The 18,368-nt window shown below is 43.1% G+C and overlaps 1 protein-coding gene across 4 annotated transcripts in view; it reads right to left on the bottom strand.

Moving 5' to 3' along the window:
* Window positions 1-3,563: 3,563 nt before the first annotated feature.
* The window catches only part of ARHGEF10 (Rho guanine nucleotide exchange factor 10), a 197,701-nt gene continuing 182,896 nt past the window's right edge, over window positions 3,564-18,368 (bottom strand). For all 4 annotated transcript variants that reach the window (XM_040428536.1, XM_040428538.1, XM_040428539.1 and 1 more), the window contains one exon: window positions 3,564-4,305. In XM_040428536.1, coding sequence (XP_040284470.1) covers window positions 3,785-4,305 — 521 coding nt within the window. In that variant the 3' untranslated portion in view covers window positions 3,564-3,784. The remainder of the gene's footprint in view (window positions 4,306-18,368) is intronic.

Genomic DNA, 18,368 nt, shown 5'->3' with positions numbered 1-18,368 from the left:
AGACCTCAGATAAGACCCCCATTAGACCTCCAGACCCCCATATAAGACCCCCATTAGACCTTCAGACCCACATATCAGACCTCAGACCAAACCCCCATATCAGACCTCCAGACCCCCCATTAGACCACTCCAGACTCCCAGTCAGACCTCCATTAGAACCCCAATCAGACCTCCAGACCCCCCAGTCAGACCTCCAGTCAGACCCCAATTAAACCCCCAGTCAGACCTCCAGAACCCCCCCGTAGACCACTCCAGACTCCCAGTCACTCGTCCATTAGACCCCCAGACCCCCCAGTCAGACCTCCAGACCCCGACAGTCAGACCTCCATTAGACCCCCAGTCAGACCACTCCAGACGCCCCATTAGACCACTCCAGACCTCAGATCAGACTGTAAAATAATACTTACCTCTCCTGCCGCCACTCTCCCTGTCCTGGCTGTCTTCTCTTCTCAGGGCTGGCGCTGCAGTCACCTGACCTCCAGCAGCGTCAGGTCAGAGTGCGCTCTGCACGTCCTGATGGTGCAGGCAGCCAGGACACAGCAGCGTCGGCCCTGAGAAGAGCAAGCAGGAGGAGGGGTAAGTACTGTACAGCGCTTATCTCCCCCTCCTCTAAAAACAAGGGACCAAAACAACGGCTGTGTGAATGAGGCCTAACAAAGTAAAAGAAAACTGTGAAACTTTCAGTGTACACAATTAATAAAGGGGATATCCCAATACATGTCATTTTAATATAATTCAGCATGAAAAAGTGATTACTTTTGCAAGTTACTTTCTGTTAGAAAGATGTTCCAGTGATGAGATGTTCCATTTACTTCATTATAGCGGTGCCCCCCAGTGTTCAGTCTATATAGTAAAGCACATGTCCTGCTACTGAGTAGGTCACACATGCTCAGTTCCAACCTTCAAATGCCACCAGCTGGATAGTCTTTTAAAATCTGTGCCAGCTGCAGGGAGTAAACTGCAGGAAGTAGGACATGCCCTTGAGCTGCCAGCTTGAAATAAATCTAGCAGAGTAACTGGAGGAATGAATGTGGAAATCTGATAACCCCTTCAAGCTTTGCTTGCAAAAATCCTGAGATCCACTTTAAAGGACTACCGAACCTTGAGAAACAAAAAAAAAAAAGCATACCATGCAAAAGTATAGTTGGTCTATAATGCCTTCAGTGTGGACATTTGCAAGATGCTACAGAAACCAGTTTGGGCAGATTTCCTGCAGTCGGATAAATGCATCCTTCCTACCAGTACCAGCCCCTCAATCTTCAGCTCCACAGACTCTAATGGACAGTCAGAGCACTGTGAAAGAGGAGGAAATGGAACGACTTCAGCAGCTTCTTAGGAAACCTCCCCTGTATGTGTGCAGGTGTACTGCAAAGTACAAGGGCTCTGACACTACAGAAAGTGTTACCCAGCTTTCCCAGGTGCCTGAATGTCAAGTTTGCCTATATAGGTAAAGGATTTCTCAGTGTCTGAAGGCAAATCTGACATTATTCATTGCTGGAAAGCTGGATTACAAGTCTTGTGGAGCAGTACACACCATCCAGATAATGTTACCAAACGCTTTCCATAACTCCTTGTTCATTTAAAGGCGCCATTCCTGGTTTTTGCTCACAGTCTTTGATGAAAATCACTGACAAACACTGACGTGTGAAGGAGGCTTACGTCTAGCTAAATAAATATCATCTCTCCCAAACAGTGTCATAGCTAGGCAGATTTGCCCTTCAGGGTCCAGGGAAAGCAATGGAGTCCATACTTAGTACATACATTCTGTATACATTACATCCATAAATGTAGTATCAGGACAACTGTGAATATTTGCTACATATATAGACAAAACGTATGTAGCCTAAACCAGTCCCCTCCTCCTCCTAAACTTCCTAGCTAACATGCACTCATCAGAGATGGGACGGAGGAGAAGACATGGCTGCAGCCTGAGAGGACAAAGCACTGCTTTTTTTTAAAATTATTTTTCATGGTATGCAATTGTGACATCTGACAAAACAAGAACAAGTAAAATAAGGAGCTTATGTTACGTTTTGTTGGTTGTTCTCTCTCTTTTTTTTGGGGGGGGGGGGGGGGGGGGAATACTGTGGTTAGTGGCCCTTTAAGGTTTAGATCAAATGAAACTATATTGGCTAATATAGTGTGACAACCGAGGGCCATAGAAAATGAACTGAAAGCCAAATACTGACAGCTCATGGCAAAAAAGGGGCTTTAATCTGTGACAAAAATAAGCACATACGCCTATATTTACTAATGTGTGTGTGTGTCAAAAATTGGTCTAAAAAAGTGGCAAAAATTGCCACAATTTTGAGATTCTAGAATTCTAAACTTTTTTTTTTACATGCTCCACAGTGGAGCTGGTGAAAATCTGGAGTAAAAATCTGTTTCAAAGTAAGCCAACCAATAGTTGGTATAGAGTCAGGGAAAGGTGTCTGTCCCTGCACCACATCTATCATCCAGTCTGAGCCCCTGTGATAAATCTGGTGCAGGTCTAGACAGCCGGGCTAAGCTTATGTCATTTTCAGGATTAGTAAATTCGGGTCATGGTTTCTTTTTCTGGAGACACAGACAGCAAATCCTCTGAATTAAATCCATACTATGTATTTGAATCAAATGTATTTTTTTTTTTTTGTAATGCATTTTTTTTGAAACCATTATATTTTATGTAAAGTGTATATTATTAGAAGTCATCATTGGCCCAGACATATTATGATTCAAAAACACCTCTTTTACTCACATTCGCTCATCCATAAACTAGGCCCATAAACTTTAGTGGTAAGACATTGGTTTACATGTATAATAACATAATGACAGACATTCATTTGAGCACGGAGTAACCACTAAATATTCATGGCATGTTCCATCTTCTAGTGAAAAGACAGTTTGGTTGTGTACATTTCCCTCATTTATCACACATATAAAATGGCTTATCACTTTCCAGTACAGTATGTCTCATACACTAGCATACTCATATTCATGTCAATAACTGCACCTGTTAACAGAGGCCAGCTCATAGCTCATCACGTCAGAAGAAATAGGCAAGAAAAGGATTTGTGGTCATTAGTGCTTGTTCCATAGGACATTGGCTGCAATAAACGATTATTTAAGTAGTCGAGTATTCTATCAATTATTTTTTACGATTCATCGAGTAATCTAAGAAAAACCTTCTTAAAATAGCGTATTACTTTATAAAAATGTCCCCCTTTCCCAGTGCTTCCTATGCCATCCACCATGTCCCCCACTGCCATCAGATCAGCAGCCCCTCCATGCCATGTCCCCCAGTGCCCCCATGATGGCACTGCCATCAGCCCCTCCATGACATCCAGATTGCCATGATGTCCCCCTTCACCAGTGACTCCTATGCCACCCACCATGTCCCCCAGTGCCATTAGATCAGCAGCAGCCCCTCCATGCCATGTCCCCCAGTGCCCCATGATGGCACTGCCATCAGCAAGGTCCTGCATTGCGGTGCCGACGGGAGGCCACGGAGCGGTGAGTGAGAAGCTTCACTTCACTCACGCTCCGTGGTCATGTGATTTAAACTGCATCGAGGATTTTTTTGCCTCGATTACATCAATGAATCGTTTCAGCCCTAGCTGCAGCATAGATTTCTCATAAGGTGACATCCCTGTATTTTATATAGATTATATGAATAGTTTGAGTTAGAGGGCAGCAGATTAGAAGACGGTAAAGTGTTAACGAAGAAACCTAAGAAGGAGAAGGCGCAGATGCAGCAGAATACTGTATGAACTATGGCACACATTTATTGTACTCCTGCGTGTCATTAAATGTGTAACAATGGGATCTGCCAAACCATAGCAGAAGAAACCGGCTCTTCCTGACGCTGTGGTTTATGCTTCTTGTTTATTCTTCTGTGGCCCTGTCCACCAGAGATAACCATGACAGAGTCCGCCTTAAGCTTCCTTGCTCTTTGTCTTCGGCCACTTTGTGGTGGCATGTTTGGGTCACTTAGAAGATCATAAAGAGTGCAATCTTCCCTCCCAATATCATATGAATTCGAGCCATGAGACAGCGTGAGAGAGCCAGAGGAGGAAGACAAGTCACTTTTTTGTGCAATGGACCCCATGGAGCCCCCAAGCCACACGGCGCTGTCATTGGTGGCTGCAGAAGTACCGGCTTCCTCATTTTGTACATGAGCACTGCGAGTGTCCTCTCTTTTCTCTTCCATATTTGAAGTCTGGCTAGATCTACTTGGAGTCCGCTTGTGCTTTTTGTTCACAGCAGTTGCCATTACAAGGAATTTGACAGCACCATGGTGGGCATGGTAGGATACCATTCCTCTCCCTATCAATACAAAAAAAAAAGTCATTATGTCATTTATTACCACATTACGCATTCATACAATGCTATGTACATAAGAACAACATATGCTGTACATTCTCTGTACAGATGTCACACTGTTAATAAAGCCCTGCTGTCTACTATACATAGTGTGTCTGTGCCCATAAGTCTAGAAGAGCATCTGTGAGGTCAAATACTGATGTTGGACGAGAGGGCCTAGCCTACATTCTTCATTCTAGTTCATCCCATATGGGGTTCTGGTCAGGGCTCTGTGCGGGCCAGTCAAATTCTTCCACTTTGTGCACTGGGCCACAGTCATGCTGGAACAGAAAAAAAAAAAAAAAAAGAAGTCTTCCCCAAACTCTTCTCACAAAGTTTGAAACATACAGTTGTCTGAAACATCATGCTATGCTGAAGCATTATAATTTCCCTTCACTGGAACTAAGGGCCAAGCCAACCCCTCAAAAACAACCCTAAAGCATTAACCCTCCTCCACCAAACACTACAGATGGCACAATGCAGTCAGGCAGGTAACGTTCTCTTGGCATTCACCAAACCCAGACATACCAGACATACAAGCATGATTCATCACTCCACAGAGCATGTTTCGACTGCTCCAGAGACCAGTGACTGCAAGCTTTCCACCACTCCAGATAACACTTGGCATTGTGATTCACGATGTAAGACCTGCATGTAGCTGCTTGGTCATGGAAACCCATGTCAAGAAGCTCCCAGTGCACAGTTTTTGTGCTGATGTGCTAATGCTAGAAGGTTCTGAACGCTGCAGTTATTGAGTCAGCAGAGTGTTGGTGACTTTTAGGCACTATGTGCTTCACCACTTGATGCCCCCGCTCTGTAAGTTATGTGGTCTGCCCCTTCATGGCTCAGTTGCTGTGGTTCCTAAACGCTTCCACTTTGCAATAATACCACTGAAAGTTGATTGTGGAATATCTAGCAGGGGAAGAAATTTCACAAACTAACATGGTGCATCCTATTAGAGGACCATGCTAAAATTTTGTGAGCTCTTTAGAACGAACAAATTCATTGATTAAGAGGGGCGTACCAACACTTTTGTCCATATAGTGTGTATATATTAACCCCTTAAGGACTCGGACCTATTTCACCTTAAGGACTTGGCCATTTTTTGCAAATCTGACCAGTATCACTTTAAGTGCTGATAACTTTAAAACGCTCTGACTTATCCAGGCCATTCTGAGATTGTTTTTTCATCACATATTGTACTTCATGACACTGGTAAAATGAAGTCAAAAAAATTCATTTTTATTTATAAAAAAAATACCAAATTTACCCATTTTTTTTTTTTAAATGGCAAATTTCCAAGTTTCAATTTCTCTACTTCTATAACACATAGTAATACCTCCAAAAATAGTTATTACTTTGCATTCCCCATATGTCTACTTCATGTTTGGATCATTTTGGGAATGATATTTTATTTTTTGGGGATGTTACAAGGCTTAGAAGTTTAGAAGCAAATCTTGACATTTTTCAGAAATTTTCAAAAAAACAATTTTTAGGGACCAGTTCAGTTTGCGAGGCTTACATAATAGAAACCACCCAAAAATGACCCCATTCTATAAACTACACCCCTCTAGGTATTCAAAACGGATTTTACAAACTTTGTTAACCCTTTAGGTGTTCCATAAGAATTAATGGAAAATAGAGATACAATTTCAAAATTTCACATTTTTGGCAGATTTCCCATTTTAATAATTTTTTTCTAGTTACAAAGCAAGGGTTAACAGCCAAACCAAACTCAATATTTATGGCTTTGATTCTGTAGTTTACAGAAACACCCCATATGTGGTCGTAAACAGCTGTACGGGCACACGGCAGGGCGCAGAAGGAAAGGAATGCCATATGATTTTTGGAAGGCAGATTTTGCTGGACTGTTTTTTTTTACACCATGTCCCATTTGAAGCCCCCCTGATGCACCCCTAGAGTAGAAACGCCAAAAAAGTGACCCCATTTTAGAAACTACGGGATAGGGTGGCAGTATTGTTGGTACTAGTTTAGGGTACATATGATTTTTGGTTGCTCTATATTACACTTTTTGTGAGGCAAGATAACAAGAAATAGCTGTTTTGGCACAGTTTTTATTTTTTGTTATTTATAACATTCATCTGACAGGTTAGATCATGTGATATTTTTATAGAGCCGGTCGATACGGACGCGGCGATACCGAATATGTATACTTTTTTTTTATTTATTTATGTAAGTTTTACACAATAATATTTAAAAAAAAATAAAAAAAATCACGTTTTAGTGTCTCCATAATCTGAGAGCCATAGTTTTTTCAGTTTTTGGGCGATTATCTTAGGTAGGGTCTCATTTTTTGCGGGATGAGGTGACGGTTTGACACTTCTGTATTGGAATGCATTGGCTGTATGAGTAATACTGTGTGTATTACTCATACAGCTTCCGGCCTGTGAGATCCAGGGGGCTGGATCTCACAGGCTCTTCACCGGAAGGCATCGCGCTGCCTTCCATGCCATCGGGTCCCCCCTACAGCCCCATGGGGACCCGATGGCACCACCGCCGCACCAGGTAAAAGCCGCAAACCCCAGGGTCACGGGACCCCCCGCGCATTTAGCCAAGGTGCCTGCTCAATTATTTGAGCAGGCACCAGGTCCCGATCACTGCCCGACGGTGATCGGAACTATACATGACGTACCGGTAGGTCATGGGTCCTTAAGGACTCGGGAACCATGCCATACCGGTACGTCATGGGTCCCTAAGGGGTTATATATACAAACTACCGTGCAGAAGTTTTAGGCAGGTGACAAAAAATGCTGAAAGCAAGAGTGTTATTACAGTGGTTTATTTAACCCCCTAACCTCTTGGGGACACAGGGCGTACAGATACGCTCTGATGTCCCGGTACTTAAGGAGTGAAATCAATCAGCAGGCACCCTGGGACAATGCAGAGGGGTGTCTTGTGACCCCCCGTATCGGCGATCGCAGCAAACCGCAGGTCAATTCAGACCTGCGGTTTGCTGCGTTTCCGGGTTATTCGGGTTTCTGGTGACCCGATAACCTGGAAAAGGATGGTGATCGGTGGTGTGATAATACACCACCAATCACCATCCTGCGATCCTGAGAGGTGATGGTGACATCACCTCTCAGGATCGCTTCCGATTGGCTTCCGAGGCGGGCGGGAGGTTTAACTTACTGCAGCTCTGCTCTCCTCCTCCTTTCTGTGTCAGGAGCTGGAGAGAGGAGCAGCGTCCAGCCCAGCATCACCACCATAGTGCCATATGGCACTAAAAAGGTACAATAGGGACAGGTTAGGGAGAGCTTAGATAGGTAGGGATAGTCAGGGAAATTTTAGGGAAAAGTTTTATTTTTGCATCACCCTGATCGGGTGTCTGGGGTCCACAGCACACTCAGCTGTGTGACCCTAGACCCCCCCAGGGGTGCTGCAGCTTGCCCCTCTGCCGCCCCGCCACACACATTTTTTTGGGGCACAAGCACTTTTTTTTTGTGTGCGTGCGCTGACTGTGGCCGGCACTCTTAGCGTCCGTCCATCGCCCACCCCACCGCTGATCAGCTTTGGACCGCTGATCAGAGAGTTTGAATCTTTATTTTTATTATTTTTTCACATTTATGGGGCTTTTTTTTTCTGTTTTTTTTTTTCTGTTAGGTTTAGGGATAAGTACGCGAACACCCGAGCCCCCACACACACTAAATAAAGTTTTCCACACACGCACACACATACTCCTCTATGGCCCACCAGACGTTCTCGGCCGAGGAGACATACGCCCTACTTGCCTCCGACTCCGAGAGCCCCAGTGAGGATGAGGATGACCCCACTTTCCTCTGGTCATCCGCGTCCTCCTCATCATCTAGCGATGATGATGAGCCCCCAAGGTGGCGGAGCAAGGGGACCGCCATGCCAGGGACCCTGTGGCCCACACTAGTATGAGCAGCTCTGGTGCTCGTACTAGTTTTCCAGCCCACCGGATAAGTCCACCAGAACCCCCTACCGGTGAACTTGCATGGTGTACCCCAGAGCATTTTGAGCCTGCGATTCCTGATTTTGTTGGCCAACCAGGAATCCAGATTCCCACAGTGGGCTTCACTGAATATGACTATTTTTGTCTTTTTTTCAGGGACCAATTTGTGAATCTGATGGTGGAGCAAACGAACTTGTACAGCCAACAGTTCATTGCTCAACACCCGGGCTCCTTTTTGGCTAGGCCCGGTGGCTGGACTCCGGTCAGTGCAGCCGAGAGGAGGACGTTTTGGGGACTCGTGCTGCACATGGGCCTAGTCAAAAAACCCAGTGTCAGGCTGTACTGGAGTGGGGACGTCCTCTACCAGACCCCACTTTACAGTACGGCCATGACACGCTCCCGTTTTGAGGCCATTCGGAAATGCCTGCTTTAGGCAGATAATGCAGCATGTCCCCCCCAAGGTGATCCTGCCTATGACCGCCTGTACAAAATCAGGCCGGTCATCGATAACTTCGGGGCCAAATTTTTGGAGGCCTATGTACCTGAAAGGGAGGTCGGTCGCTGTTGAGGAGTCTCTCATTGCTTTCAAGGGGAGACTCCTTTTCCGCCAGTATGTTCCCTCTAAGCAGGCGAGGTATGGCGTGAAGCTGTACAAACTTTGTGAGAGTACCTCAGGGTACACTTACAAGTTTCGTGTGTGTACGAGGGGCAAGACTCCCAGAATGTCCCCCCACTCTGGGTGTTAGCAGGAAACTTGTGTGGGACCTTATGCACCCAACTGCTAGATAAGGGTTACCACCTGTACGTGGATAACTTTTATACTAGTATCCCCTTGTTCCAGTCCCTCGCTGACAGATCCACGTCCGCTCGTGGGACCGTGCGGAAAAATGAACGCGGCCTCCATACCCACCCTCTCCAGGTACCTATCCCCAGGGGTGAGACCTGTGTCCTTACCAGTGGAAACCTGTTGCTGGTCAGATATAAGGACAAGAGGGATGTCCTTGTACTGTCTACAATTCACGGTAATGGCATCACCCCTATCCCTGTGCGAGGTACCGCGGCAACGGTCCTCAAGCCCGATTGCATAGTCGACTACAATCGGTATATGGGAGGAGTTGATCTCTCTGATCAAGTCCTCAAGCCATATAACACCATGCGCAAAACCCGGACATGGTACAAAAAAGTTGCGGTCTACTTGGTACAGGTTGCCTTGTACAACTCTTTTGTGCTGTCCCGGAGCGCTGGCAACACAGGGATATTCCTCCAGTTCTATGAGGCAGTCCTCAAGGACCTGATCATTTCTGACCGGGAAAGAGCAGGCCGGAGTACCTCGGGAACTGGAGGCGCCCGGATCGTCCCTGGCCAACACTTTTCAGGTGTGGTCCCCCATACTGGAAAGAAGGGACAGTCCCAAAAAAAGTGTAGAGTGTGTCACATGAGGGGGATACGGTAGGACACCACCACTCAGTGTGACACGTGCCCCGATCATCCGAGCCTCTGCATTGATGGTTGCTTCAGGGAGTACCACCCTTCCATGGAGTACTAAATTTATAATTCCCTTCCCCAATTTTAATTCTATTTAACCACTGACAATCGCCCAGAAAATAAAAAAAAAAAAATATGGCTCTTATGACCTAACCCCTCAGATGAACACAAGTCAAAAAAATAAAATAAAAATGTAAAAAATGGCTTTTTTTACACCATTATTTTATTTTTTTGACTGTGTTAGTCTGAGGGGTTAGGTCATGTGTTATTTTTATAGAGCAGATTCTTATGGGCGCGGCAATACCTAATATGTCTACTTTTTAAAATGTATTTAGGTTTTACACTATAATATCCTTTTTTAAACAAAAAAATAATTTTTAGTATCTCCATAGTCTGAGTCTCAGTTTATTTTTTATTTTTAGCCTATTGTCTTAAGTAGGGGCTCATTTTTTGCGGGATGAGAGGACGGTTTTATTGGCACTATTTTGGGGTGCATATAATCTTTTGATCGCTTACTATTACACTTTTTGTGATGTGACAAAAAAATTGCTTTTTTTTTGTCACCTTACATCATAAAAAGTGTAATAAGCAAGCAATCAAAAAGTCATATGCACCCCAAAATAGTGCCAATAAAACCGTCCTCTCATCCCACAAAAAATGAGCCCCTACTTAAGACAATTGGCTTCAAATGGGACATGGTGTAAATAAACCAGTCCAGTAAAATCTGCCTTCCAGAAACCATATGGTGTTCCTTTCCTTCTGTGCCCTGCTGTGTACCCGCGTACAGTAGTTTACGACCACAGATGGGGTGTTTCTATAAACTACAGAATCAGGGCAATAAATAGAGTTTTGTTTGGCTGTTAACCCTTGCTTTGTGACTGGAAAAAATTGATTAAAATGAAAAATTTGCCAAAAAATAGAAATTCTGAAACGTCATCTCCATTTGCCAATAACTCTTGTGGAACACCTAATGGGTTAACAACATTTGTAAAATCAGTTTTGAATACCTTGAGGGTGTAGTTTCCAAAATAGGGTCATTTTGGGGCGGTTTCTATTATGTAAGCCTCACAAAGTGACTTCAGACCTGAACTGGTCCTTAAAAAGTGGGTTTTTTAAGAAGATTTTCTTCTAAACTTCTAAGCCTTGTAACGTCCCCAAAAAATAAAATGTCATTCCCAAAATGATCCAAACATGAAGTAGACATATGGGGAATGTAAAGTAATAACTATTTTTGGAGGTATTACTATGTATTATAGAAATAGAAAAATTGAAACTTGAAATTTGCTAATGTTTTTAAATGTTTGGTAAATTTGGTATTTTTTTTATAAATAAAAATGAATTTTTTTTACTCCATTTTACCAGTGTCATGAAGTACAACATGTGACGAAAAAAAAAACAATCTCAGAATGGCCTGGATAAGTAAAAGCGTTTCAAAGTTATTCACACATAAAGTGACACTGGTCAGATTTTAAAAAAATGGCCTGGTCCTTAAGGTGAAAATTTGCCCGGTCCATAAGGTGTTAATGATCAGGTCAAAAAAGTCCTTAAAGGTTCTTTCCATATCTTGCCTCCTTTTCTGGTTGGATTCATTTTTCCATCAAATTATACACTGCTCGTTTCCAGGGGTTACAACCACTCTGCATCCAGCAGCTGTTGCAGCACCTGCACGCTATAGGAAAAAGCCTGCCTCTCTTGTGGCCAGGACGGTGGAAGCATAGGCATAACCCTTAGAAACGAGCAGTGTGTAATGTAATGGAAAAATGAATGAAGCCAGCAAAGGAGGCAATATGGACAATCACAATACGTTTGTAAGTGGATTCTACATGTCTACATGATAAATGCCATTTGCTGAAGTGAGGCGACCTATTTAAAAGGGATTTCCAGCTTTTTTACGATTTTAAATTTCAACTAAAACTTGCTGAAAAAAAAAAAATACTCACCTGCTCCCTGCTGGTCTTACGTTCCCCATCCTGTAAACTTCCAGATAGATGGGGTCACATGCACTGCTGCAGCCAATGACAGGTCTCTGCGTGACATGTCCACAAGTGGCAAATCAATGCTGGATCATGTGCTGCTTGTCTATTTTGGTTAGCAGAGCGTTTTTTTTCTTCTTCTCTTATTTGTATTTTTTTTTTTTTAAAACCGCATATGTCCTCCAACAAGTCATAAATGGGGGACTTTTACAATTTCTCAGTTTTTTATTTGCACTGTGGGCATCCAAAGGAGCCCAGGTCACAGGAGAAAACAGCCCCCCCGTTGGGGCATTTTACACAGGCAGGGTTGATCTAGATCTTCTTAGACCCAGAATGCATTGCCCTGGGCAGAGAACACCAAAATCTGGTGATTGTTGGGTCTTACAGAAGAAGTGTCAGCTTCTTCTACTTACTACACAGCGTTCATAAACTTGTTCATTCTTCTCCTTCGAAACCTGTGCCATATATTTACAGTGCGGCAGCTTAATTACCAGCACCTTGTGCTGAACATTTTTGGAGTATGCGCGTTATTAGGTTAAAATAACAAGAAAGGAAACAGCTACAGAGAAATCTGAGAATATCTTCCATAAGGAATCAAGTGTCTGCTTTTATACTACTGTATATATATTTAGTTTCACATATATATATAGAGAGAGAGAGATAGAGAGATATATATAGATATATATATAGATATATCAGGTCCATAAATATTGGGACATCGACAATTCTAAATTAATTACTTTTGGCTCTATACACCTCCACAATGGATTTGAAATGAAACAAACAAGATGTGCTTTAACTGCAGACTGTCAGATTTATTTTGAGGGTATTTACATCCAAATCAGGTGAACGGTGTAGGAATTACAACAGTTTGCATATGCGCCTCCCACTTGTTAAGGGGCCAAAAGTAATGGGACAATTGACTTTTCAGCTGTTCCATGGCCAGGTGTGTGTTATTCCCTCATTATCACTTAACAATAATGGGTAGCTTATTTAATTAAAACTTAACATTTAATAATGTCTTTAGGTAAAATAATGAACCCTTCTATCTTAAACACTTCTCAATAGTAACCACTGATTACACTAATCTCCTATAAAAAATAAACGGAGACGGGAAGGACCAAACATAGGGATAGCAAATATATTAATGAAGACAGGATGAGAGGTAGTTAGGTACCAAGGCAGAAGGACACAGTTCTGGGTCCAATCCCTAAGTAACCCTATCACTGCCTATCCTCCCCCCTATCTACTGCAAATGCCCTATTATCACCGTCCCTAAACGTGGACTGCCCAGCTTTGCCCGATAGACAGAAATTGGTCCCATAGATGATATGGACCGATGACCGTTACAAAAAGGGCATATGAACTGGCATAAATTTGTATGGTGGATAAGGTCAAGTATGATCAAAGCATGGCTGAAGGCCACCTGCGATACCTGATCAAATCCACACAAATATAATATAATATAAGTATTGTCAGATGATCATAATGTCCCGACGCGTTTCCTCAATAATACCCGATTCATCAGGGGACAGAATTATATCTAAGAGGCCCCTAAACTGGGGTCACTTATCCAGCCAGATAAAGGGGTCACAGAGAGTACATTAAGATACCATATCTGATTAAATAGCAAAACATAGGGATCCCGCTTGTAGCAGAGGCCACTGCTGTGACCTGACCATGATTGTTTCACTATATTTGGACTAGAGTCTCACTGATGAATATACTTTTTGAGTAGTTGAGACTGGTGACCTGGGGTTACTCTTGGTTTTTGTTCCGGATGGTGACATTTATATCCGGACAATAGTGTATATTCAATGCGAACTAGACCAGTTTTATGAATATTGACTTAAATACCAGGAATCACCGCAGGCCACGTGAACTAGAGGGTAACTTGGCCATATACCTTTGTTACCACAACGCTTGGTTGGCTTGAGTTTACACTACAACCTGTTTGTAAATTAACAACTGTTGTGCAGTCGTCTATAACAAGGTGGACTGTGCCATTTAATCAGGTATGGTATATTAATGTACTCTCTGGCGTTCCTTCTTTTTAAGAATGTTCCAAACAGTTGTTTTGTTTTTTCAGCCTAATGATGGCTTGCTTGATAGTGACAGCTCTTTGGATCTCCTCTTGAGAGTTGACAGCAACAGATTCCAAATGCAAATAGCACACTTAATAGCACCAACCGCAATAGAGGCTGCAAAACAGTCGCTACACACTCCATTTGAAAATCGTGACCCAGATGTCTTCACCTACAGCAGGGAGGATGAACTGAGGATCCTGCAAGGTACAGAGAGAGACACTACTTTTTTGTTTACCCCTTCACTACTGGATACTAAAAAACAATATGAATATGACTCTAAACGTTTGATCAACCTGGAACTCCACATGTTCACCCTGTGTGAATACCATCAGAACCACAGGATTCCACGCGGCATGCGGTCACAGTTGAGACCTGACCTGTTTCCCAATAATGTGGAATTTTGCACCCGATTTTCACAAATTTGTAACAAGTTTTCCTTTGATATGATTTTGCTTAACATTGAATTTTTACAAAAAGAGATATTGTTGATACAGGACGCTCTACAGAGAACGACGCTGTCACTGAAAGAGTTAATGTCAGCGGAAGATTTTGAAACATACACTGCATCATGTGTACCACACTTTGACAAATTAAGATCAGAATTGCAAGATAAAAAACGCCAAAAATGGTCACGTGATACGGAGGACTATACACGCGGATTCATTTATGTATGGCAACGTGACCCGAAAAATCCCAGGGGGGGCGATAGGAGACAAACCCACCCATCTGATAGAAGATTTACTAGATCTCAATCCGGCAGTAAGAGTCAGGAACGAGGAGAGGCTAATACCACAGCAACAATCCAGAAGTCTTTTTTAGGACTGGATACGGATCTAATAGAACCAGGAGGGGCGGCAAGCGCCACCACAAATGGCGAGGAAAGAAACAAAAATCACAGACCACAACGTCAGAAAATTGTGAACCGAAAGAGAACATAGTGGTAAATATCTCGTCCACTATTCTAAATGATGCACAACAATCCGTTTTGGACAAGGGCCTATCTTTTTGCCCTGTGTCAAGAACGAATTGGTTTAACTTGGAGCTGGACCTCCATAGATTTTTTCGGAGTGTCAAACTCAAAATCTGGTTTTCTGCACAAAGTCAAGCCTCAAGAGATGAAATTGATAGGCCGACAGAATTATCATTGCGTAATACAGGGCTTTATGTTAAGAGTAATTTTAACCCAATAATTGATCATCCTGCAGTTGAAGCATTTATGCTGGCTATACGTAGGGACCTTGATGCATTGAAATGTGTTTCTGAGAATAACGATCTCAGATTTGGAAATATAACTTCTGAAGAGATCTCTGCGGTGTGCTCTCTGGCCTCCGACCACAGCCTCACCATCAAGTCAGCTGACAAGGGTGGTGGCGTTGTGGTCATGGACACCAGTGAGTACATTCGGGAGATCCAGGGCCAACTTGAGGACACACAAGTGTACAAACGTGTATTACATGATCCCAAATTTGGTTTACTAAGGGAACTGAGAGATATTCTAAATCAAGCCCGAGAGGCTGATCTCATTGATGAAAAATTGTTTAATTACCTGTACCGTGATAAACCCAGTACGCCTATTTTGTACACACTGCCTAAGGTCCATAAGGGGGTGATGCCCCCCCCTGGCCGACCCATTGTTTCGGGTAGAGAGTCCCTTTTTTACAATGTGGCCATCTTTCTTGATAAAATGCTACGCTGTTTTGCCATTTCCACTAAATCTTTCATCAGAGATACGGGTGACTTTCTGTCTAAGATTAATGATCTTGAGGTCCCTGTGGGCGCGGTTCTTGTTTCGTTCGACGTATGTAGCTTATATACGTCCATCGATCATGAGCTGGGTCTACAGGCAGTTGAAGCTTGTCTTTCCAAATCTGAATATTCCCATGCTTGCCAGGTATTTTTGCTTTCACTATTGAGATTTGTTCTGACTAAAAACTACTTTTTGTTCCAGGACGACTTCTTTGTTCAGTTGCGTGGTACCGCGATGGGGTCCAACGTGGCGCCCACTTATGCAAACATCTATATGGCCCACCTTGAGGAGTCGTCGATTTATGGTAGCCACCACTTCAGACATGTTCTGGGGTGGTGGCGCTATATCGACGATATCTTCTTGGTGTGGACGGGCGACACGTTGGGCCTCCTCGCGTTCCACGCATACCTCAATGAAGTCGATCCGACTGTTAAATTTACCGTGGTTCATTCCACGGAGAGGCTTCAGTTCCTTGACACCGAGGTCCGGATCATGGGACGAGGTCTGAGCACAGACCTATTTGTAAAACCTACTGATAAGAATACCTTGCTACGGTATGATAGCCATCACCCTCGTTCCATGATCCGTTCCTTGCCGTATAGCCAGTTCCTTCGCGTTCAGAGGATAGTCAAGGATGAAAAGATGAAATCAATTAGATTTGATGAAATGAGTCACAAATTTGCCATTCGAGGGTACCCTAGAAAGTTGGTCCATGATTCCATCAGTAGAGCTAAGAATCTTTTCAATACAGCTAGACCGAAGGTTGCCCCAAAAAATCCTCGTATTCCATTCGTCTCCCATTTTTCCATTAACAGTGTGCATATTGCCACTGTTGTTCGGAAACATTGGAGTTTGATTGGGAATAGTTTCCCCCACATTTCAGAATTCCACACCCCCCCTTTGTTTTCCTATCGCAGAGGCCGTAATCTGGGAGACAGATTGATTAGGGCGGATGTGGGTAGCACTAAGACTAATGTGAGGGCCATGTGCGGTTCCACCCGCACTGGATGCTATCCATGTTATCATTGCATTAATTGCAAACTCATGCTCAAGGGTGACACGTTTCATAATCCGGTTACTAATGGTATAATTAAAATCAAAAATTTCTGACCTGTGACTCATCCTACGTGGTCTACCAACTTACCTGCCCCTGTGGGAAGCGGTACATTGGTGAGACCACGTGGGATGTAAAAACACGGCTTAACCAGCACCGCTATTCCATCAGGAAAGAGAAAATGGATTTGCCTGTGTCCAAGCATTTCAAAGAGGCTGGACACACACAGAATGACCTGAGATTCCGCATCTTGGAACAGATTGAACTAGGGAGAAGGGGTGGAGATAGACAGGCTCTACTCAAAAAACGTGAATTATACTGGATATTTACTTTGAAAACTTTAGGACCCAATGGGTTAAATGTGGATTTTAGGGTAGATTAGTACTGCCTCACTCTGTCATTTGCTGTATCCATATTCCCTACTTTATGGTGAATGCACATGCATATCATTAAGCATTTAATCAGGTGTTATTTTTATGAGAGTCTTTCTTTAATATTTTTCTCTTTGTTTTTAGATTTACAACATTCTTGCCGTCTTGATTGTGTTGCTGTATGACATGAAGTTTGTCGCAGTTCCAGTCGGCTATCCACATTTTGTATTCATTATCTTCACACATGATGTCCGGACCGCCGTTACAAAGTCAATGTTGAGTGTATTCTATGCTGTATTAGAGGTCTGCCCATACAGTCGTTACCACCATGGTTTTTTACACCTTTGTACGGAAATATGATTATTTACTTTCCTAATTTTTGGCTTGGAGATTTTACTGTTTCGGTGATATGGTGTTGCAATAATATGGGTGATTGAAGGTGGTTCGAGGAGTTGTCCTGGCGACGCCATTCTCTCCCCCATCCCCAACATTGACTGATCATTAACATGATCTGTTATTGTTGGGTGACATCTTTTCTCACCGTACATATATTCTCCTTATAGCCTGTCTCATTGGGTTGATAAGGCGCTGAATTATGCGTCCTTTTATATATTCAAGGCGGTTGCAGCGTTACAGTGTCCTAGACCCTATTCATACATATATTTACCTCTTGATATTTGTTTCTATAAACATTTTGCTCCGTATATCCATCTGGTATCTATGCACTTGACTATGAGTGTGTAGCGACTGTTTTGCAGCCTCTATTGCGGTCTGGGCATGCGCACATTGTGTGTGAGGCCATTCCGGCCATCTTTGTTGTGGTTTTCGGTCATTGTCTGGATGCCGTCAGGATCGCGATATTTGCTCCTCCCGCGCATGCGCGGTGGGTCAATGGGAACGCCACTGAACATGCGATGTGGATTACATACAGTTACACACCTGACGGCAAGTTTTTTAATCTCACTTATTCATTGGGTTCACCTGCACTCATTAAGCTCTTTTTTATGTAATATAGGAATACTGTATTATATATTTATGTATTTATAAGCATCACCTTGGTTTTTCTGCGACCGTTCTCTATATGTATTTGTACATCCACAGATATCACTATATGTATGCTTTTTTACTCATATATCTTTAATTGATGTTAATCCTTTGTTGATCAATGTCCCTATATACCACACGCTTGTATCACATGTGCATTAGGCTTGATAAAGACAGCAATGAGCTGTTGAAACGTCGCTTCATTTTTTTTGGGTCAATAAACCACACGTTTTTCCTCAATTACTTGGAGTGCTGCTGGCTTATTTTTCTTCCATTTGTTGGACCCAGGTGCTGGTCCATATTGGTCGGCTGTGCACCCTTTTGTCTACAGT

This window comes from Bufo bufo, chromosome 4 (assembly GCF_905171765.1).
Source record: "Bufo bufo chromosome 4, aBufBuf1.1, whole genome shotgun sequence".
In the NCBI taxonomy this organism is placed as follows: Eukaryota; Metazoa; Chordata; class Amphibia; order Anura; family Bufonidae; genus Bufo; species Bufo bufo.
The sequence above is the reverse complement of the archived record's forward strand: the minus strand, read 5'-3'. Positions and strand labels throughout refer to the sequence as shown.